Here is a 24,253-nt window from a genome sequence, read left to right as displayed (position 1 = left end):
AGTCTAACATCTGTATTTTGCTACTTTCATTTTCATAAATAAACATAATGCCATACAGCAGACTAACAAACAAAAAGCCTCTTCTGATACTGACAGTGAAGAGTTTGTTGCATCTTCAATTCTATTCAGGTGTGTTAGCTGAAAGAAAGCTGTACTAGCTCATAAATGTTCTTAGTCACACTGAGCAAGTGTTGGCTCAGGGTAACTGAAGTTTTAACCTCCGCCTTCCAAGCTCCATGAATTTTGGTTGTTTCATCCTCTGGTGGGATGGCTGTAATGGTGGTGACTCCATGTTTGTGGAACACAGGGAACAGCCTGACCACTTTGTGTCCATGTGGTTGTACAAGAAATGCACCTTCTGTGACAGGGTGGGACAGCAGAAGGGTTGTGCCCAACAGCATCTTTGTGTTAAGGACTTGTGTGACAAAACTCTCAGCCACACTGAGTGTTCATTTAATAGCAGAGTGTAATTCATAAGGGTTTAACATAGATCCCCTCTTCAGATGATACAAAGTTTATAGTCACAAAATCCAAACCTGGACATAGGATTTGTTATGGGGAAGTTTTAAAGAAGAGAAAAAAGTTGGTTTTTTTTTTTTTTTACAGGAACCCCTGGTTTCCACTCCTACTTCACTAAGAAGCTGGTGCTAAAAAACACCCAGCAAATATGTTTATTAAATAAATAAACAGAATACCTTCTACTTTAATCCTTCATTACATGAGTTAAGACTTCATCATGAGCAATTCCAGTGTTCAATGTGTGATACTACACATGAGCAAGCCTTGGTCTGCATGTTTTCTTCAATGGTTTTATACTGATCAAAGACTTACATTCACCTCAGCAACAGGTTCCCCACTTCCTAGCCCAGGTTTGTGACAGCACTTTTGCTTTTAAAGGGATTTTTCCCCCTCTGGAACTAGTGACTTGAGTCATCACACTCTTTTGCTTAGAATGTAGTGGTAATTCAATGCTGCATTGAAAATCTTGCCAGTTAAGAGAATGGCTTCCAATATCTTTTTTATTCCCCAGTATTGTTTCCCCCAGAAAACCTATGGGCACTTTAGGGTTGTCTTTGGGGTTTTTTTTGGTTGGTTTGTTTTTTTGGTTTTTTGGTGGTTTTTTTTTTTTTTTGGTTGGTTTTTGTTGTTGTTGTTGGTTTAGTTTTTGGGTTTTTTTCTATGCCAGAATCATTCTAAACAGTTTAAAATTCTATCAGGCTGAGATTTCACTATCAGCTGCAATCTTCTCACATTGCTTCCTTTGAAAAGGGTTGCAGAGTTTTTAAATATAATGCTTTAATATGATGGGAGCAGTTTGCAAGCATATTAAAAGTACTACAATTACAAATATAAGAGCAGCATATTTTATTTTGCCCCTGTATACATGGATTTAATATGTGAAGGTATTTTCCCAGCTCCAGAATAATAATGGAAATGTTGGTAGTATAACTACTACTGTTTGAAATGTTGTTAGCACAGAGTAACAATGAAGGAAAGAAAAAACTGCTATTAAATACTTTTCTTTTCTAAAGAACTATATAAATATTGTATAACTATTTAACATGTATAAAGCTGCTGACATTTGCTGGAATTGTAATAGATAGGAAAAAACAAACAGACCTTGGACATCACAACAAAGAAGGCTTTTCTTTGGTAAATTTGTATCTCAGTTGATTTTCTGTGGTGGAAAAAAAAGTTACAAGTTCTGACTGAAGCTTCTGACTAAGTGTTTATGGGATGAAACATTCATTTAAGCCAGTTCTTTCCCAACAATCCATCTGCTTGCAACAGTTACTTATTTAAAAGCTATGCTTTGTTCTTCAGGTGCTGCATATATCCAAGAGGAAGTACCAGGACAGGAAGAAGCACACAGCACTCAGTTCACAGAGTCAGAGTTAGCATATGGTTAATGAAATGCTTAAATGACAAATATGGTGCACTGAAACCTGCCATGAGAGCATTTCAAAGATAGTGACAAAAAATAAAGCACTGAAGCTCCACTAATTTGCAGGGACTGGCCTGTTCCTGTGGCTGGCTGAAGCAGGGAGCCTGTGCCTGTGTGGTGTGCACATCTGGGTCTTGGATGTGTTCCCACCATTTTTGGCAACAACTGAGAGGTGATGCCCATCCAATATACAGGGTTCACTGTGAGAATGAGCAGGCTGTTCATCTGTAATAACTTTATGTAAATCAAGTTAAGTGCACACCTTGAAGAGGAAATTCAGTTGCTCATCTCTCCTAAAAGGCACAGCAGCAATAGAAACAGATTTTACAGAGATTGCACTGCATGGAAATAAAATTTTATGGGAGATATGCCTAAGCTCCCAGGAGGATTGTGAAAAATCTAAAGTCTCTGCTTTAGTGTATAATAATGTGGGTAGTACAGTGATAATGTCACAGCTCCTTGAGCCTGGTGCTCAGAGGCAACAGCTAAGAGAAGTCCCCACTGGGACAGTGAAATATACCACAAACAATTTGTCTGATGTTCTCCAACCACTGTTTGGTAATTTATCAGTGCTTCTAATAGTAGGAGCTTGTGAGTGCTGCTTATAACTCCTGGTTGCATATAGAACAAATAGTATGGAATGTAACTACTCTCTGGCTTTCTGAAAGCATCTTTCTTATATGAGTGAAAAGAGAGACCTGCTGGCTCCCTAGATAGAGAGGAGGGGTTTATTTTTATTTTTTAAAGAAAGAAACAATTTATTATTAATTTTAGTAGGATAACTGAGTTCAAATTAGTTGTAATATCTTTAGTGAGGTAATTAATTGATTAACAATGTTCCTGAAGAAAAACAACAAATACATGTTTTAACAGATAAATTAACTTGGTCTTTTTAAACCACAGAAGACTGGAGAAGCTTACTGAGCATCTGTGCAGCCCACTGGTCTCAATCTCTGCAGTGCTTGCTTTGCTTCCTACCAGAAGCCTTTCCCAAGCACTTCATTCTGGCTCTGTAGTTGTGAGGCATCTGTGAGTTTTCAAAAACTGTGTCACTAGCTGGATCTTTAACCTGTCTTTTTAGTCAACAGGCATCTGAAGTGCACAGTGAAATGTTTCATATGGCCCAGCAAAATAAAACATAAATTTGCACTCAGAATTATGTATGACCCAATTCTTTGCTTGCAAAGAAGGTCATAGTTCTGAGTGGCTTTTCATTCAGAGGCTTCCCAGGCACTAGGAGTTTTGAGCTAAGACTCACCTGTGTTTGCCCCTATTCCAACACAACAGCACTCCCAAGTGTAGTACATGCAAACCCTGATATGGCAGGTCCTACAGCTTTGCCAGCTGCGTGGCAACTGCATCCAGTCCCTGTGCATGTTTGGATTTTGACTAATATATTAAATTTTGTTTTGAAGCAAGAGGGTGTTAAAAATCAGCTTTCCAGGAGGGAATGGAAAGAGCAAATACTCCTTTGCTTTGATTTCTAGTATGAAAAGTAAACTTCAGTCAGCAGAATATGAATGAGAGCTAAGCATTCTAGATTGGATTTTTCTCAAGCCCAAACAGAGTTGTTTGGCTGCCAGTCATAAGAACTACAGAGTTTCAGTGCCTCCAAAGGAGCTCTTTCCCCCCAGGGACATGGATAGTTTCACCAGCTAGCCTCAACTCTGGCATGAAGGTTTCAGTCTCTTCCATTGAGAAATGATGGGCACCTTATACTTAAGTACTGGATATTTGTTGCAGTTTCTAAAACTTAAGCCAAATTTAAAAAAAAAAAAAAGATAATTCTTCTCAGTTACAAGAGTTTCAATGTGAAATCTGAGCCTATTACAGTGTGCTTTAGCAAAAAGAAAACCAACCCTTATCCTAGGGAGCTTCCAGGTTTGTATTTATGATTAGATGAAAAAGAGGAGAAGAAACAAACTAAAGAGAGGACGATGAAAGAATGGTTTCAGGGAAGACAAACACTGTGTGGGTGGGGAGGAGTAATTTCATCTCCTTGCTCAGCTGTAGTCTACATTTTTTAAATCTTATCAGCTCACCGTGTCTTCTTTTTAAGTTAACAGCAAATCTAAAAATTACTTCAGTGAATGCAAGATTAGGCCTACTGCTTGCTAAATGTTAAAAGCTAAGTCACTTGAAAATTGATTTGAAAGCTAAACCCGGGGGTGTTAGGCAGAAAGCTTTCTTTCACATCCTAGGTTTCAATTCTTGGAGGGAAAAAACAGTAAACTCACTTTGAAAACCTTATAAAACCTGTCCCTGCAAAATCGTTTTTGCTTTCCTCTCCCAGGGAATATGATTCAAACAAACCACATCATACATTCCAATTCCATAATATTGAAGAAGAGAAACCTTTCAGAGAATTCGGCACAGCTTCTGCCACTAGAATTGTAAACTCTCATAAAACCCTGGCAAAATACTAATTTTAAAATGCACACTTTTTAAAGCCTTTTGTTAACATCACAGCATTTTATCAGAATGTAGGTTTCCCATTCTCTGGCTCTCATGGCCATACCACACTACTTAGCAGGATTTAAACAAAGTAAGGAAGGCAAATAAACAAACTTGTGGAGGAACAGATTGTTTAGCTGAGATTTTAACTGAACTCCAGTGAATGGAGGCAATACTGCAAGAGGCAGTAGTTGAAGTGCTGCAAGGGTAAGCTCTGCAGTTTTCATCTCTCTGAAGCCTTCCTCTTCACCTCTCCCAGGACTGATCATAGAAGATTAAGAGTCCAAGCAGGACTTCTAGGGAGCAGAAGCAGCAGTGGGATACTATGAACATAATCAATTTTTTTTTTCTAATTGAATTATTTTATTCAAGGCCTTTCCACTGCTGGAAAAGAAAAATCAAACAAATAATACCTCCTTATGAAAGGAAAAAATAAGCATGGACATATCATAAACAGAAAGAATCTATTCAAGGAAGTCTTCATGCTTTGAACATTTTGTATTTCAGATGGTATATGATAAATATATGATACATACAGCACATGAGTAGATGAAACCCCAAACTAAATCTTCAGAGGAAGCATGAGAAAGCTTTAAAGAGGACAAATGGTTATATCCCTTCCTCCTGGCTTACTGATGGAAGGCCTCTGAAGCCATAGATCATTGTGTGAAAGGCTGTTACTAAATCTGAGAGATTCTGCCTGCTGAGGGTCACCTAAAGAGCCCTGCCCTTCTGCTTAGGGACACCAATATCTGCACAGTCTTTCATCTCAGCACAACTGTAGATACAGGGATTTTCAAGTTAGCATCACTGCACTCCCTGCAAATCATTCATCTTTGAGTCCTTGCTGAGGACTGATTGAAGGCACAGCAGTCTGGCACGTAAAGCACATATGTGTTTCTGTGGTTTTCAGACCTGTGATAAGTCAGAGTTAAGATAAAACAAGAGCCATCAGCTGCTACCACAGAGGCTTAACTCCAAGCTTTCACTGGGCCAGCATGATGAAATTGTGTGAAACCAAAAGCAGCAGCCAGCAGACATTTGTTGGAGAACAGAGACAACATTTAAATGCAAAACCAAAGCTTCAAAATGAACAAGAAATTTGGTAATCTTTATCCCTCCATCTGTAGTCAGTGAGCACTTTTTGTTTCTCTCAGTTCATACCCTTGACTATGGACAGGACTCATCGTGCTCAGTCTCTGGATTGAAGCCATGTCTGTTACCCAGTATAATTCAATAATAATGAAAGAAAGATCCAGTACATTATCAACACTCACAGTCCTTAAGTCAACCACAAAACACCACTTGCCAGAAACAAAATGAGCTGCGCTGCAGAGAGGCCTCATGTTTTAACAACAGCAGCAGAAAAGTTTCAGGACATGGGAGATCAGACAAGATGCCATCCCTTTTAAAAGCCAATCTTTTCTTTTTCCAAGTTGAAGTAAGAAGCACCTGAGGATTTTGCTATTTCTTTGTAAACACAGCAGAGCCTTATCTTTGCTTCATACTTACAATCCCCAGAGCAGTTGCTCCCATCCTGGAGAGGAATTTTTATGGACCTGATGCAGATACACCCATAGTTACAGCTTTAATGGAGTGTTAAGGCTGAACAGGCGAGGATGAGAGATCTATTTTAGCTTGTATTGTGTTATACCATAAAAGCTTTACTTCTCAGTTGAGCTGGCCTCTGCCCTTCCTCTGCTGCCCTAATGCCACAGCTGGTGGAGCTGCACCCATTCTTCAGCAGGTCTCTGAGGCACCACACTCACCTCATCTAATCCTGCTCTGAGCAAGTCTCTGCAGCCTGGCACCAATAACCCAGGCCCCTGTCTGGATTATGAGCAGCACCTACAAGATGACAGTGTGAGAAGTGACTTGACTAGGTCAGGCATTGTACAAACACACAGTACAAGACAGAGCAGCTTAAATAAACAGGGAAAGGATTGAGGAAATCCTTGTTTAATAGGTAGAGAATAGGACAGTGAATTCAGTGATTCACTTCACACAGACAACAGGAAATACAGGTACCAGAATCCCTGTTTGCTGCTTTGAATATCAGACAAGTTTTCATCACCTTTCCTCACACAATCTTAAAAAAAGATCACTTTCAGCCTCTGGAATTCACACATGGGATTATTTGGATGCTGAAGTGCATCTGCAGATGCTAGGATGGGACTGAGTCTGGCAGCAGAAGGCTGCCTGGGCCTATCCAGAAGGAAAGGAGGGGATTGTTAGTGGGCTTCTTACCTGTTCTTGGTGGTAGGACATTCACTGCCACTTCTTACCCAAGTATAGTAGGAGAGTAGCTGGTTAGTGTTGGGAAGGACAGCAATCTTTGGTGCTGTTAGAGATGAGTGCACCCCACTCAGCTGGTTACATGGGGACTCTGATGTGCTGCAAGGCCCACTGCAGGAAACCTGTGACCTTTCTGAGACACCTCTGTGAAAATCTAAGCCTCGAGGGAAATCTGTAATCTTCCAATCAGCGGTCTGTATTAATCACAGTTGTTTCTGTAGCTGCTTGTTCTGTAGCAAGGGTATCAGACAACACAAAGCATGGTGAACTGTTGGGCAAGTGACACTAAAATTACCTGATTGCATCCAGCCTTGATATTAGTATTGCCAAATGCTGGGAAATCACCCTGAGTCACCTCTGTGATATCTGCTGAAGAGCAGCAAGGAGACCTGTGCTCTTCTAGCACCGTTAAGAGGCTTTTTTAAAGTAATCAGAGCATGGCTGCTGCGTGTGCCTCTGGGCCTTTCAGTGGGATACTGCTCCAGTCTCCCCTGTTTGCTTCATGCAGCTGATTTTTGAGGCAATGATCTGCAGTCTAACAAACAATAAAAATCAATGCTTTCACTTGATGCTTTCATTTCATGTGCACGGAGGCCCAAATTTCACTGCTGGCTGATTAAATGTGGTGGTAAAATGTACAGTGTTGTGGTTCTCAGCACACCCTTAACAACCCTTTGAGAACACTCACAGGGTGGAAGTGTGCATGTGTTGAAGAAGAAGCCTGATACAGACTGTTTCACCTTCTGCTTGTTCCCCTGGAATAACTCTGCTATTATTAAAGAAAACAAGCTTACACAATATGCTGTTCTGTAGGGACAATTTCTTTCCCCTGAAATGCAAATATGCTATAATGTCAAGAGGAAAATGACAAGCAGAAGGAGAAAGGCCCAAATAATAATCTGTTAATTTTATGCCATGGTGGGCCTCCTAGTTCCCATTGGTCAGCCCTTCTCCTCCCTGCATCTTGGAAGCTTTCATTGAAGTGAGTGTAATATATTCATTTTCAGCATAAGGTAATGGGCTAACAGGAAGAGAAGGTCAAAGTAGCTTTAGGCCAGTCAAGAGAGGATGTAACTAGGCATTAAGGACAGGTAGTAGATTAAAGATCTGATTTTGTTTTCAGAAGTTCCTTTGATTTTAGCATCTGAACTCCTAGCTGTAAGAAGGGAAAAGTGTACTGTTTCTTTATCGAACAACAACATTATTGTCTTTAAAAAAGAAAATGCAAGGATTTGTAGAGTCATTACAGCAAAGTATTATCTAGCTCTGGTTTTATTAGATAATAATTTTTTGGCAGTTGGCATATAGTTGCATTTGGCTCAATTAAGCCATAAAGGCAGAACTTCAGTGAGATGCTGCTGAAGCACTTGTATCCTAAAGCAAAGTTTGAAGGTTTTTTTCTGAAACTTTCCTATAGAGAAGTCAATTCTGAAGAAGAATTTCAGTCCATGGAAAAGAATAGCTTTGTTTGGGCTAATTTTTTTTCTTTTAAATTCTTTCACATTCAGTAAAAATGAAGACTACAAGAAGATTACAAGATTAATAACAGGAAGTGTTCCTGTAGCCTATGAAGATGTCTAAAGATGTCTGAGAGCATCTCCTGCTATAGTCTAGTGAGCGAAACATTTTCTGTATGATTCCTCAGTTATCCTGTGAGAGAGAACCATAATCCTACTGTCTACCACCTCCCATCACCAGCATCTTCTTGCTGCAGTTGAAGCCTGTGTGAGTCTGCACTGGCAAGAAACCAAACCATTCAATTGAATTTAGCTGCATTTAACATAGTCATTTACAGCAGATCTAATTCTATATAGCACTATGTGCTATGGTCAAAATGGGTATTTAGAACAATGATTCCAGAAGCTGACTCCTGTGCTGTGCATAATCTGTAGTTATACTCTAAGATCATGGTATTTTATGTAATATGAATACTACATAGGACTATAATGTCCTGATGGTTCTAAGGATTCCTAACACCTTTCTGCTGCAATGAAATAAAGATGAAAAATGATGCTGTGTTTACAACCAATAGAACATGAATGCTTTCTGTTTGGTAGTAGCATAATGAAACTCCTAAATCAGAGTCTAATTTGGCCATTGCAAGTAGAGTGAACATACTATTACTGGGTGATAATACTGCAAGACACAGCTTATTCTTGACTGAACTTGACTGTATTCAGATCTGCAAAATTTTTTCTATTATGAAAACAAGGCAGATAGGTTTGATATGTGTATTCCTTAAGTTAGGTGCTTAAATATTTTCTTGAAAACAGCTTAATCTTTAACATTTCCAAGCACTCATAGTCCATCCTGTCTGTCCTCCCTCATTCTCTTCTTCTCTCGAGGGGAAGAAATACATCTTTGTGTGTACTGCACATATATTATGAAAAATAAACTTCCTCACTGGCAAGCAAGCCCAAGAACAATGTTGCAAGCAGCTGTTGTGCTTAAAGCCCAATGGAGAACACTGTTCCCTTATGAGCTCTCAATGCTCCTCTCAACATCAGCAATCAGCATGCCAGAACAATGTATTACAAACTCAAAAGCCCAAGCCAGGAGACCACAAAAGCTCCTCTGTCTTGTGTGAGGGAACTGAAAAGAGGCTTTCACAGTGCTGGAGAATATGCTGGCAGACTCTGCCAGTTCAGAGCCCTCAGTGTCCCGGAAGATGTTTATGTGCAAGAAGGACAAATCTTGTCTAATCCTTGGTTCAGAAGCTACTATAACTGTTATTTTTTAAAAATGAGAAGAATCATATGTATGTGTTGAAGACAACAATCAGATAATTTAAGGCTGCTCAGTGGCTGAGGCATTGAAAAGGTCTTTGTGCTCCTTCCAGCAGGAGGACATCTTATCTACTCTCACAAATAAGAAGCAAGATGCATCCTTTAAAAACAAACATAAACCTATTTCCTCCTATTTTATTACGTAGTTATTTCTGTACTCAATTATTTTTGCAAGCAAAAAGTTATAAAACCAGAGAGCTTGATTAACAACAATGGTGTTTTTTCTTAAAGATGAAAATAACCTAATAAGCACCCAGTTCTTTGATTTTCACTTAGGTTTGTAATTGTCAAGTTGGTGAGAAGAGTTAAGCTTCCATTGGGTAAAATGGCACCAAAGTCAAAACAAGTAACTTCTTACTGCACTGTCCATTTAAAAGGTTTTCAGGAAATCTTTCTAGACTCAGTGGAAGCACTGCCCTACAATATGTCAGAGAGAGGAAGATCAGTTTGGCATATAGAATACTGGTTTTTGTAACTTTATTTTAAATGAAATGACATTCAGATACAGCCCAGCTATATTAGCAGACATTTAAACAAATGTTTAAAGCTAACTCCTATAATTAATCTCTTAGCTTCACGATTCTTTTGTCATTGATATTATGAGCTCAGACTAAATTCACTCTTTTGCATTACCCTGATTTAAAACCCCAAGCATGTTAGAAAATACAAAAATGTCTAAAATTTCACTTTCCAACCTAACTTATATAATAAAATAAAAATAAGAATAATAAAACTGCTGAAATGCTGTCATTAAAAAGCATCAATATGATTTACAGCTGTACAAATTGTTGTTTAAAACAAGCATTACTGGGTAAGTGATCAAAGCAGACTAAAGATCTGAAGAAGTTTTCCCACTGCCCTTAAATTGATTTTCTTCTGGCTAAGTTACAAATAAAAGCCACTTTGAAAACATACTTTTAAATTCACCAGAATAAAAAAAAGCTCAAGTAAGTGTGCCTGAGAGAAAAGACAAGGCCATATTCCATGGTGCATACTCACATTCCAAATTCCCAGAAATGCTACTGAAACCAGGGGTTTCCTTGCTTTTGACATGCTTGATATTTGTCTAACACCTGCAGATAAAATTAGAAAGACATCCTGCACCTGACAAGGTGAACAGTCTGCATGCTGAAGAAGAACTGAGCATTGCTGAGTAAGGCAACTGAGGTGAAGGATGGCTTAAGAGCTATCTGGTTAAGGCAGAGGATATGTTTTCAAAGCTGTTACTTCTGCTTCCACTTCAAAGCACTAGTGCACTACACCGTGTTTAAGAGCTTTAGTTAAAAAGACCTGGTAGAGGTGGAGCTGGTTCCGAGATAAATCTAAAGGAATTCATTACAATGCTCTAGACAGTCCCTCAAAAAAACCTTTCTCAGTTTCATATTCTGACAGTACTCAGTCTAAGGCTCCACACATATATGGATTAACAGGGTAAATAAACCTGTTAAGCACAGCTTTCTCCAAATATCCATCCATATTTTCCCCCTGTGAGCTACAACTCCCACTGTGGATCAGACATTATCTGAAATTTTCAATGAGTGTAGCAATATGTGGGCCTAATAATTAAATCAGGTGCAGTCCTTTCCTTGAAATGGATAGTTTTATTCCTCTCTCGGGCCAAATTCTGCACACTATTATTTTGACCTTAATCTAAAGGAATTTCTGTGGCATTAGTTTGGATTTTTAAGTGAAGACAGAATTTAGTCCATTTTAGCACATTAAAATAAACTGATCCACAGCTTCTCTTTAAAGAAAATCAGGAGATTAAAGAAAATGTATTTCTTTCTTTTAAGATTAAAGATTGGTAGCACTTTCTGTATTTACTACTAGAAGAGCCCCACTCACCCCATTTGGCCAGTTTACAATTATAATTTATCCTTCCCAGTGCTAAGGATTTCTAGGTTATTCACAGAAATACATCAAAGCTCAGGAAAGTGTAACAACAGATGCATCGTGTTGTTGCATAAGCTTATGCTTAAAATACTAGAAAGTAGCTGGGCTCTGGTCATTCTTTGGCTTGAAGCTGGAGTCTCTTTGGAGAGATCAGTTCTTCCATCTGTTTGAGTCCCAAGCCAGGAACCAGCCTGTGAATGTGGGGGGTTCATGCCCTTGCTTCACAATGACAATGGGGGTTCCCTTATCTCTGCCAGAAGGATCTGTTTCAATATAGCGTTTGGCTAAAAACAGAGAGGAAATAAAACATGGAATGATTAGTTAATTCCTTTGGTATAAAAAATGCATTAAAAGCCACAGTGAAAGAACACAGGGTTGCTATAATACACTATTCAATTGATTATTTCAAAGGCAATGAGAAGATCAGGTAAAGGCTGATTTTTCCCAACCAGCAGTGAAGGAATTTTCCATGAAGGTAAAACAGAGGGATTGCTTTTCTGAGCAGTTTGTTGCCATACAGCTGGGTTTTGGCTCAAACAGGAGAAAGTGTTTGCTGGTGCTGTGAGTATGCACAAGCTTTGTTCCCAATTTGTCCATGTAAAAGCCAGTGAATGTAGTTTCTCTAGATGACATCTCAACATGACATCAATACATATGGAAACACAGCCAGGTAACCCCAGCTGCTCCAGGGAAACACATGCAAGGGTTTTCAGCATGAACTTTGTCAGAAGCTCAGCTATATTAAGTCACACCAGGGATGACATGTGATTTTTCAAGGAGGTACTGCCACGTAAATTGTCTTGATTTGTTCTGTTTGTTCTGTAATTTGAATTTCCTCCTGCAAATTTAACTGAGTGAAGGGTGGCACTGTAAGGACTTGCTGGCAATCCTTTCTCTAGATACATTGTTGAGGGTGAAGGTCAGTAGGGACCTGCTTTTAAATTCCTTCTTCAGTGCAGTTACTTTTCATAGAGCTCTCCTACATATTATTTAAAAAGCTCTGCAGCCCAATAATGCTATTTTGATTAATTTTATCCTTCATAAACTTACAGAGTTTTAAATGTGCATTTAAAGGTGAAAATAGTCATCTCCTGTATTAAATCCTAATAAGCTCAGCAACACTTTGAGACTCTGTAAACATAACTAGATTTCTTCTACATCATCTTTTCCTCTTCATTAAGTAATACTGATGCTACTTCACTCAGAAATCTGCCAAATTCATTTGATTTACCTGATTTCACAGATTCCTGTCGCTCAGTTTCATTAGCATCCTTCCCAATCCAGATGAAAACCTGAAAACAGAGGAAAGAGATAACTCCCTAGGCATTATAAGGATGTTGTGTACAGCTGGTAAAGTACAAAATAGTTGATTCCTCTAGGAGAAAGAATATATGCTATGAAAAGACTGTAGAGATACAGAACTCTCACAAACCACAACTGATGTTTTTTTCTCCCTTGTGAGAAAGTATAGTTTTGCCCTCTGAAATCTCCCTGCTCTCTATGACACTGGAAGGCCAGACCTTTATTCAGTCTGATGATAGGATCTCTAATTACCTTTAAAAGGAAATTTCTCTTTGGGTGCAGGTAGTAATACTGTCTCTCTGGCTTGAGCTCTGTGTGCACATAAACACTTGTGCCCTGTGACATGTGCTACCCTGGGTGACTGCTAGATAGCCAACTGGAAAACCCAGCAACCAGAGCCTTGATCTGCAATCCCCCATACACTTTTTTACTTCTCTCCAGGATTTGCTTGGAAACGAGCTATATGTCCCAAGACTTCTTATCTCAGTAGCTATGTCCCAACTACTTTCCATCCAGCTCTTCCCCACCACCCCCCATCACTCCTTTTCACATGAACCATGGACATTCCTTCTTATTTCCAAAAACCTCAGCCTTTTGTTCCTTAAGGGTTAGGCTGAAGAAGACAAATAGGGTGTGGGCCTTTTCCTCTTTCCCTCCAAGAGGAGAGGAAGGGTAGAGAGAATATACTGTGAGAAACAGATGTGTTCTCTAAATCTGCAGTGAGTTTTCCTGTCATTCACAAAGGTCTCCACATTTTCAGTTTTCAGTGAACTGCACAATGAGATTATTTCTGTCACCCTCCATTCATTTTCTAGTATGAAGAAATTTTTGTAAGGGTCTATCTAGTGCTGGTCCCTTTCTCTACTAGGACTTTTTGTAGGTGGCCCCTGCTACAAGGATTTAGTGGATTCTAGATACATTTAATGAAATAAATTTTATTTTAAATTAATAAATTTTTGTGATGATGTCAAGAACACTATTGAGAACCTTTCCAAAACTCTGCTGGGGCTTATACTCTTGCAGCCTCCATTGGTTTAAATAAGAAGTGCCTGCCATGGTCTCACATGCTTGGAAATTCAATGGCATGTGTGAACACCAGCACATCGTACAGCTCAAAAAATATAGCTCCTTTTGGTATAATTTAAAGAAAACAAAACAGCTTCCATTCTGTCAAGATGATTGCTCCTCCCATCTTACAAACTAAGTGATTAAGAATAAATTATCCTTGTTATCACAAAAGGCAGTGATACACAACTCACCTGATCCCAAACATCCAGCAACATGACATCATCTTCAGCCAAATCATCCTGAGTGAATTCTCCTGGGACCTCTTCAATCTAGAAAGAATGATATGTTTTGAGGGTGTTTTTTTTGCTTTTAATGATTCATCAAGGCATACAATTTTACAAAGACCTAACCTATTTTTATAATGTTAAGAGCAGAGGCTGATGAACAGTTCTTTCGTCTCCTAAAGGATCAAACCCTAAACTGATTTGATGACTGCATTAAGGGTGTTTCTCTGAAACAAAACAAATCACATAATGGCATGTCCCATAAAATCAGCTCTCGGATTTTCAGAATTGGTAAGATATCCTCAGGAGAGGCAAAGATCTACTTTATAACTATTGACTGTTGTTAAGCTGGGACTGAGGTCTGCCAGAAGAAGGAGATAGGGAAATTTGAACCTTGAGCCAACCAAGCTGATACATTCATGCAGCTTATATTCATTAATTAGGAAAAGAAACTGCTTTGGTTTGCAGTGGGTGAGCTCAGAGATTAAATACACACCCAACCAAGCTTCCCAGTCACTTGACAATGGGACATTACAGTTGACTAAGCCATTGAGGATTAGGCCCCAAAGACAGACTGCTTGCTTCTTCCAAGGACATGCAGGAAGGCAGAAGGCAGTTTAATATTATTCTGTGCGAGAAGGAGAGATAATAATGGAGCTAATGGTTCCTACTTTTAAAGGATTGTCAAGAGTTTGGCTATGTGTGGTCATGTGGGAGTGCTAAAGGGATGATAACCAGATGGTAAAAAAGACATTCCTTTTCCCCACCCTGTGTTACGGTGGCCAGAAGGTCAGAGTGGTCCCACCTGCCTCTTCTGGGACCTCTAATGGTGGTGATTCAGTTACTAGAGAAAGGCTACAGGAAAGAGGGGATTTCACAGAATTTGGAGGGAATTTAAAATAAAAAGTAAATCCATAGCTCCCAGCAGACTACTGCAGAGAGTTTGGTTCCTATTACTGTATTTCCCAGAAGTATTTTAGAAGCTTGTTAGAAGAATACACTTGCCTATTCTCATAAGATTTTGAAGTCCTTATTAAAGGATCCTATTTGTTTTATCCCTCTCCAAATGACTGGGCTCTGCCTTAAGGAGACTGCCAGCTATGTCCCCTACCTAAAAATGAGTGTGTCCTTGCCAACTGGTGACACAGCACTGCCCTCCAGAACAGGGTAAGTAATTAAGCCTGAATCACAGACTTAATACCCAGTGCATAGCTCTGGGCACTTCTGCCAAGGAAGTAGGTCTTCCTACCTCCTTGAGCACAGGCCAATACCTTAAAGGCATAATTACACATCTTAAATCTCTATGGAAAATATCAGATAGCTAGGGATTTTTGGCAAGCAGCATTTCTTTTCCTTGCCACCACTGTCAAACACATAAGGGGCAAGGCACTGACCTGCTCTTTCTCAGCAAATTGATAGCAATCTGGTGATGCTCTGCAAGAATTAAATTGCTTTTGACTGGGCAAATTTTGCATCTGCAAGCCTCTATTTCCAGGCTGGAGCAGGCTCTGGATGCAAACTTCTGCAGTAATAATTATTCTGTTCATCCATTGCATTTGGATAGCTTAAAGCATCAAATGTCCATTCTCTAGTTCTTGCTAAGCCTGGCTAACTAAGCCAGATCCCCAAATTTATTTAATGAATGACCACTGATTTCCAAGGCAAAATATACCAGAAACAAAATAATTAAACAGAAAGTATCCACAATATACTCACAATAAATCTGCCTGTCTTATTAGAACAACCATACAAGCGAGGGGGATGATCTTCAGCCTTTGTCAAGAGTTGTGATGAAGTCTGGTAAGTTTTTTTACCTCCAAGTGCTTTCCAGAATTCCTCTAAAATACATAATATATAATTTATCCACCAGCTGATTTAACATTTGCTATTTTAGCTTGTTAGTATTTCAGAAATCCCTAAAAAATCTCTTTTCTGTCTCAAAGATGAATGACTTTTCTTACAGTATTTCCTGCAGTTTGTCAAAATACTAGTATCAGTTGCATACCTAGGAAGAATCACAGAGTTATAGAATGGCCTGAGTTGGAAAGCACCTTAAAAATCATCTAGTTGCAATGCCCCTGCCATGAGCAGAGACACCTTTCAGTACATCAGGCTGCACAGAGCTCCATCCAAACCCTCCTTAAACACTTCCAGGGTTGAGGTGTCCAGCACTTCTCTGGGCAACTTGTTCCAGTGCCTCCCAACCCTCACAGTAAAGATTTTTTTCTCTAATATCTAATCTAAACCTACTGTCTCCATGCAGTGCTGTGTATTCTCAGCTGTCTATTAGCAGCCATGTGGCCTCATACGAACCTGGTTCCTGGCCTTCATTAATCTTTGCAGTCTGGCATTTGAGAACATTGGCAATGTACTGAGCTCCTTGTTCTTCTTCTTTACTTGCTCCTTTTCCTACCCACGTGTAGCCAGAGTTGTTTGGCAGTTTCAGAACAAAGACATCATTAGAGTTTAGTGACACTGCGTCAACATCAACCTAGATAAAAAAGAAATTGTTTTATTCTTCAAATCTTCAGATAATGTAATTACTATTTTGCATATTTATATAAAATGTGTAGACATGTTAATCTGCTATGCTTTTGGTCTTCAGTTCTTCCCTAGTTTTTTACTGATACAAATTAGATTTAAGACAGGGAGCTGACTTGCAGGGCAGAACTTAGGACTGTTTGCAGTAGCAAAGACCATCTCAAAGGAATTGCTGACTTCTTGTCTGTTCTTTGTCAGCTGACTGTTCACTGTGTGTATTCTTACAGCTCCTCTGAGTGATGCAGACTGATTCCAGCCAGCTACAGCATATTCTCTTTGGTTTACTGGATGGGTTCATCAAATAGAGCAGTGGGCTGGAGTGGGATTTGGAGTTCTGTGTTCCTACCAGATACGACTACCCAACAAGATTAGTCAGAGAACCTCATGGCAGCTCTCATTTCCTACTGGGAATGGTTGCTTTACTTAGCAAGTGACCTTACCTCTGCAATCCTAGTAATGGATGCCAGGTTCCTGCGGATTTGGAAGAGTCGTGTTGGTGGAGCAGGTTTCTGACCTTCCCTCCTGGATGTCCCATCCTTGTAGACTATGAGTGGTTTGTTTTTGAACAAACTCAGTAAATGTGCAGGCTCTTTGCCTTGACTGACTCGGATCTGTAGATATGTAAAGAAATGAAATAAAAGAAACAAAAGGACACACGTGGTTATTTTTGGTCTTTGCCGAACAGCTATGGGGATCTTAGCCAACAATGCTAAGTATGTTAACAAAAACGAGAAATGGCAAGCTGAAAAGATCTAAAAATACAGTTCCAGACATACAGAGTTAAAGCATTTGTGAGATTTTTTTTGTCAATCACGATGACACAAAGATAAGATTCAAACTTCCAACACAATATTTAGCTGATTAAAATGGCTGCTATAAAAATCACTCATTTTCAAAAGAACTGTCATTTCATAGTGTTTTATAGAATGACTTAATTCTCCTGAAAAACTGTCTTGAAAGTTTAGGTACCCTGTATTTAAGCAGAAGAGAATGGTTATTAATTTTATTCATTTCTATATGTATTTTATCTGCCAATGGGATGAAAAAAGTATCATGAATTTCTCATCCAGAGCGTAACATGGATGATGAAAATGAACTTCCATTACAGATGTAAAAGATGCTACTGCCATCTAAAACAAACACATTGAGCTATGAAGAATGATTATTTTTAAGTTAATGTATGATTAAAGTTATTTGTATGCAACCATTTAATTTTCCTTTATAACAGTACCACTGGCCAAGGTAGAGGGCTACAAATCCCTGCCTTCATTCCCAGAAAGAAAGGGAAAAAAGGGAATGAGACACGCTGTGTAGCCAGCAGAGGAGGAGAAATGGAGAGCCCTCAGTGAGGCCAGGGGCAGCTGAGAGCCGGGGTGCCCAGAGGAACAGCTGCAGCTGGGCACAAGCAAGTGTTTTTACTTATTTCACAGGTAGATAGACTGCTGCAGTTGTCTGGTAAGGATAACCTAGGATACATACACTTGTAAGGGACAAACTGCAGCAGGATTCTACAAAAGGGAAAACAAAAACCTCAAACCACAAAAAAACCTCAAACCAAACAAAAACCTCAAACCACAAAAAAACCAAAAAACAATCCAAACAAACTTAAAAAACCCCAAATGACCCAAACAGCACAGTAAAACATATTCTTGCAAGCCCAACGTTTTAACAGTCCCTTGTACTGATGTGCCATCTAGTGACAACACAAAATAGCACACTTAAAGCTTCCAGATAATGCTGATAGACATGTCAGGCACAGGTAATATATTGTGTCTGTTTGCATAAAAATGCACACATATACATACGTATGTGCATATATATACACATATGGATATGTACACATATACATTCCTAAACTCATTGCAGGCTGAAAGTACTTTTAAGTATCATGTCTACTGCAGTGAAATGGAACTCCTTCAGCTTTAATAAAAACACTTTCTAAGCACCTTAAACAGTAATATTGTTAACAATGGTAGTAATATCGTTATTACTTTAAGATTAACATTAGCCTTAGGTATGAGGCAGGACCACATTGTGCTGGACACAGTCCAAATACAGAGCACTTGTTAGGAATATTTCAAGCTGTAATTATCTAAACATGTTCTAATCCTTCCTTAGTATAATTCCAATCAGAATCATAACTGACTAGTGGCTAAAAGTTTGGGCTACCAACTGAATTAACTCTACCTTGGTGGGTGGGGGAAGCCTTTTGCTTTTGTAATTAAGAAATGGGAATCACAGAATTATCTTCTGCTGCCTAGAAAATCTCTGCTTGTCCCTTATCATCTTACAAGCTTTTCTGTGAAAAGAGACCTCTCAGCTCTTCACCTACCTGTCCCTTCTCAGTAGTGATACAAGGAGAACACACCCAGTCAAGCTAAAGACTAGCTCATCTACTCAAACCCTTTAGTTGCCAGTGTCCTGTGCCTTGCTTTGCACACCCCATTTCTGCACATGAGGATGTGTATCCTGCTTTCATGGAGCTGCAAGCACTATGGGACAGGAAAACCCAAGTTATGTTTCTCAATGAGGCAAGGAACAGCCAGATCCTGTTGCACAATTCCAGTAGGCTTTCCTCTTCTGTCTTTCATGTGGCTTTCAGTTCTCCCAGTTTTGGCCTTCTAAAAGTCAGGTGTCTTGTCTGAGCTAAATATCACAACTTCCTCCACAATCAGAAGGAGACAGGAGAGCTCCCCCATGGCTATTGACTTGTGACACTCTGCATGGAGTGAGTTGCCCTGGACAGTCTTATCATTCAGTCTACACTGGGATATGCACAGGGTCTGTGAGTCTTGGCAGGACTGAAACCTAATTTTAAAACAGTGCAAATCAAAGGAAAGTAAAGGCAGTTTTAGGTTCTGGCATATCTGTGTTCTTTTGGACAACTGCATAGAAAGGACGATTCAAATGGGCAATCTCTGGCAAATTTAACAGGATCCCCTGGTGCTTGGCTTGATACAGACCTGAACAATTGGCATTTCTAGTCTTTAAATGCTAGCTCCTCCTTTCAATTCTCATCAAAATTTGCATGTATCACATGCTCTGCTGGATTTTATCCACAAGAGACTAACCTGCACAGCCTGATCATTTAATGACCGATCCAGCTGAACAGTCAAAAATGCAGAAGCAGTCAGTTCATCTTTTGTAGCATGGGCTCCTTGCCTGAGGAAGACAAGGAGAAAGACAATGGTTAAATTTAGCTTCAAAGTAACCCAGAGCTTGTGCTGTATGACAAACTCACAGTGAACAATCTTACATTTACGTGTATTCTACTCAAAAGGACAAAGTCAACATAAAATAATATCCACACACTGCAGGTCTGTGCAAAGGCAGCCAAACATACCACGTGTAGATGATCTTCCCTCTGGGGTAAGTGTAGAGGATAATGTAACAGTCACCCCCATAGAACTGTCCATATGTCTCAGGTCCCACAGGAACTCGGCCACTGCTTTCCACACGCCAGATCTGAGGAAACAGGGAAATCACTGCAGATTGCTGAACTGCATCCTGAGACTCTTCACAAAGTGTTTTACTATCTTATCCTTTCAGTGTCCTTTCTGTTCCCAAGTGTTATTGAATAGATACAGGGAGGATTATTCATGAAGTAGGTAAATACATCCTGAATTAATAAGGACCATCCACAAGGGGCTGCAACACACTTCTCTTTGTCTTGATGCTTTTTTCACACATGATCACTTCACAATGCCATGATGAACTTTCTTAATACCTTACAGTGACAATATGACATGGCACAACATTATGATCCATCATAAAACTAACATATCATTTTGGAGAGGCACACTGCAGTCAGGTAACGTGGTGTTAGGCAGATTTCTTCCTATTTCATTCACTACAGCCCAGTTCAGCAAACAATTGGCTGCTCAAGCCTATGGACCATCCCAAGTGTGAGTGTTTTCTAGAAATCTAGAATATACACTGATGAGAGTGTAGGTATTCATCCCTTCTTTTTCTTCCAGAAGCCCAACATGTAATTTGCATGCAACAACAGGCCATGTTGATACAATGCCATGGCAGCCCTGTGTAGTCCAAAGATAGTCCTGAAGTGGGATACGAAAAGGTCTAGAAAGACTGTACAGTCATCTTTTTCTCTCTCTACCTTAGAGACACTCTAGGGACAAATAAGGCTCCTCTAGAAACCAGATTGGATACCTACATAAAGACATGGAATGGATTTCTGATTCCAAGCTCAAGTCTTCCCATTCCAGATTTCAAGCTGAAATAAGCCTGAAGTTTCTCCTTTAGACTAAGAATCTATTTAAAGTAAATATTTACAAGGTATTGTGTAAGGGGCAATATTTCTGGTGTTTGATTTCTATTGATGACTTTCATAAGCATCAAAAGAACATTCCACTAATAGAGTGCTAATCTAAACAACAGTACAAAAATTAAAACACAAAGTAGCAGATTTTCCCATTACAAGTAGCAGAATAGATAAGATAAAATTTATTAAAACATGAAAATTACCTCCACTTTCCCTGAACCATCATCTATCATGTTATGCTGGGCAGCCATTTGTGGAGACTCATGTAACTTGGTAGCATCAAATTCAATCTGCTCAATTTTAGCCACTCTCTCTGTGACATAGACTTTGCCAAAGCCATTGCTTTGATCTTTATCCTTCCAGTCTTTGAAAAACTGTTTGAACATTGGTGTTTCACCTCCTTCGGGAAGGACTTGAATCTGAAATGAAGGAAGACACATGAAAGAGAAGGAAAACAGAACTGACACAGTTACCCAAACAGAAACTTTTCTAGATCATATGTGAAATATTGCCCTTATGTTTTATAAGCCACTAAAAATATTTTTTCTGCTGACTTAAAAATGATGTGTTTAACAGAGCTCAAGCTCTCTTGGTATCACCTCCACAAATAGATCGCACCTGTGTGTTGGCAGGATAATTCATCTGCTGTATGAATTGTTCAGCATTCTTCATGGCAGCTCTTCTCTCTTGAGGGTTAGCATTTTTGCCTGATTAAAACAGAAGGATAACAGTACATGGAAAAGGGCAATAAGCTCACAGAACCTTCAAAAACAAGTAATCCTCAAGCCAGGTTCTCTTTGACATTGCTCTTCCCTCAGTCTTGAATAAACACAAATGCTGCACATAGCATGAGCAAGAAGATTCTTGTGAAGTTGAATGGCCAAAACAGTAATTTGATAGCTTTGGAAACAGTTAATTTAAAGGGAAAAAACAGAAAGAGAGAAAAAGGGGGCATTTTGTTTTACTTAATGTTTCTGCAAGAACAAAAACTGGTTAATAATACCTGCCTGGCTCCAAGTACCCTGGGTCTTATTTTCTGACTCTTCCTTTGCTGGGCTGCAATATGGTCAATAAAGCTGAACTGCCTCCACTTCTTCAGGCAGTGCAAAAGAGTAAAAGAAACTCCTGTTTTGTATAGCCGAGCTTTGCAATTTATCCATTTCCATATCCACTGCTCCTTGCACTGTTCAGCCTTGCTCAGTGTTAGATGAAGTCTCTGTGGCATTGACACTGTCCACAGGGTCTGCGTCCCAGCAGGCTGCAGTGGCTGCATTCCAAAGACCTCACAGTCTAATCAGGTGCTCTGATAAGGTATTCATTTGTATCCCATTTCGAATGAGACCATTACCGAAGTAATTCACACTTCTCAGTTTAGCGGCCTGAAGGTTTCCTGCAGAGATGATAGCTGCAGCCTCCCGTGCAAGGGTGAGACTCACAGCCTAATAGGGGTTTTCCACACATTATTTTTACCAGCAATAGCAAAGTGAGGATACCTAAATAATATTTTATTTATTTTATGCCTGACTCTGTTGGCTTGGTTCTTCTAGGAGCTGTCATATAGACTGACAACTGGGAATCAGGGGGACAGACATACATAAGCCATCTGAGCACAGTGCTCCCCAAATGTTTACAAACAAAATGCTTACAATGCCTCCTGGACTGACTTGAGAGACTTGACAAATGCCTCAAGTAATTATTTAGTGTTGCACATGGTAAAACAAAATAAAAATGCCAAAGAATAATTAATAAGCTGCCTCAGACCAAGAAAAAAAAAAAAAAATAAAAAAGAGCACTGGATTGAAGGGCAGCACTACAGCAATCCAGGTGTCAAGACCTAATTCCACAGTAGTAGTATTCTTCCCCAGGGAAACACGCAGACAAAGCAATTGCCAACTGATGATACCTCAGAGAAATATTTGCAAAATAAAAGAGATAATAAATTATTTGCAAGCTTATGCTTTTAGTTTATGCTCTAGACACGCACCTTTCAATTTCACACCTCTGTGGCGTTACCTACCCAAATGGAATGTTCAGTGTCCAGATTTTGTCCCAGAAGATAGGGATTTGATGACAGTATACAGAACTCATAGAATTATTTATGTTTGCTTTGTACTTGCCATTTAGATAAGCATTTAATCACCCACTCTTACAAATATTTCAAAAATAGGGTCCTTAGACAAGACTCGGTCTTGAGGTCCTTACACAAGTGAGTAATCCTTGTCCACAGCCCGTAGCAGGGAAGAGCTGTGTGCAGGGTACAGTGCCTAGCCAGTATTAAATTCTTGTTAGTGTCCTAAGGGTGTTGTGCCAACTCCTTAGGGATCTCTGCATAGCTTCTGCATGTGCAGTACAAGTGACCTCTCACCTTTCCACACAAAGATCTTCCTAGCAGCACCGTTGTCCAAAATGAAGCACTCCTCAGACAAAAGCATAGCCATAGAGAAGGGGTTTTCCTCTGCTACCAAGGACACCTTCATGGATCCACTCGCATCTGACACCTGAGAAAACAGTAATTTCAAATTTAGATCAACTCTGGCTTTTATAGACAAATTAATTTCTGAAATTAGTATAAAAATCAGCTGCCATTCCTATATAACTGGCTATATGAAATTGGTGTACTGCTGGGAAGTAAAGTAAGCTCATGATTATTATTTTTTGTTTCAGTTCATTTTACATCCAATAGAGGGAGATGTATTCTTAGTTTTAGAGAGTTTGTGGGATCCTTGCCTTGCAGCTTCTTAAAATAAATGTTTGTTTCTCATCCACTGGAATAGTCCCTACTGCCAAGCAATTCACACTGAAGCCAAAGGCACATGCACATGCTGAACAATAGCATTTGGAACCATAATAAAATAGTCCTACACTGACACTAACAGGTGAATTGCCTACATTTATAACCTGCTGTTCTTTAACTGGAAACTCTAATGTATGACCTGTTCCAGAATCTGCTTTGTAACCTCTACCACCACTGAAAGTTCATGTAGACTTTTAAAACCTTTTAAAAATCACTCCTGTGTAGCTGAAAAGACCAATTATTACTAGTGAAAATAGATTATTACTATTGTAATTACTTTTCTATCAGTCTTTATTTCCTTTCATAATTAAATATTAATTTTAAACACATCATTTTATCTTGCATTTTATATTATGGAAGTACAAAGAGGAAATTACCACTGCACACAACAAGTAAAAATCAATCATTATACCTACTTTGAGGGCTCACCAGACTTGTCTCCTGCCTTTGATACTCACTGTTATACTGCAACACATTTAAATCTAGCTAACAGAGCTCTGTTAGCAGGACCTGCGTACTTACACTAATTTATCAGATAACCACAGAAATTTCAGAGACTTTTAGGATTCAAAAATTAACTTTCCCTTCTCTAGTTATGTTTTATTTCAATGCTCCTGATCGTATATATATATATATATATATATATATAAATGTGCAGGCTTTCTTCTT

The 24,253-nt window shown here is 39.2% G+C and overlaps 1 protein-coding gene across 5 annotated transcripts in view; it reads right to left on the bottom strand.

Moving 5' to 3' along the window:
- Positions 1 to 9,926: 9,926 nt before the first annotated feature.
- The window catches only part of SCIN (scinderin), a 70,053-nt gene continuing 55,726 nt past the window's right edge, over positions 9,927 to 24,253 (bottom strand). For all 5 annotated transcript variants that reach the window (XM_077175450.1, XM_077175464.1, XM_077175462.1 and 2 more), the window contains 11 exons: positions 23,156 to 23,288; positions 21,409 to 21,497; positions 20,994 to 21,209; positions 19,852 to 19,973; positions 19,580 to 19,670; positions 16,949 to 17,119; positions 16,281 to 16,458; positions 15,684 to 15,805; positions 13,935 to 14,012; positions 12,605 to 12,665; positions 9,927 to 11,657 (listed from right to left, as the gene is read on the bottom strand). In XM_077175450.1, the coding sequence (XP_077031565.1) occupies positions 11,524 to 11,657; positions 12,605 to 12,665; positions 13,935 to 14,012; positions 15,684 to 15,805; positions 16,281 to 16,458; positions 16,949 to 17,119; positions 19,580 to 19,670; positions 19,852 to 19,973; positions 20,994 to 21,209; positions 21,409 to 21,497; positions 23,156 to 23,288 (1,395 nt within the window). In that variant the 3' untranslated portion in view covers positions 9,927 to 11,523. The remainder of the gene's footprint in view (positions 11,658 to 12,604; positions 12,666 to 13,934; positions 14,013 to 15,683; positions 15,806 to 16,280; positions 16,459 to 16,948; positions 17,120 to 19,579; positions 19,671 to 19,851; positions 19,974 to 20,993; positions 21,210 to 21,408; positions 21,498 to 23,155; positions 23,289 to 24,253) is intronic.

The sequence above is a fragment of the Agelaius phoeniceus genome, chromosome 1 (genome assembly GCF_051311805.1).
Source record: "Agelaius phoeniceus isolate bAgePho1 chromosome 1, bAgePho1.hap1, whole genome shotgun sequence".
In the NCBI taxonomy this organism is placed as follows: Eukaryota; Metazoa; Chordata; class Aves; order Passeriformes; family Icteridae; genus Agelaius; species Agelaius phoeniceus.
Note: the sequence above shows the minus strand (reverse complement) of the source record. Positions and strands in the feature narration are given on the sequence as shown.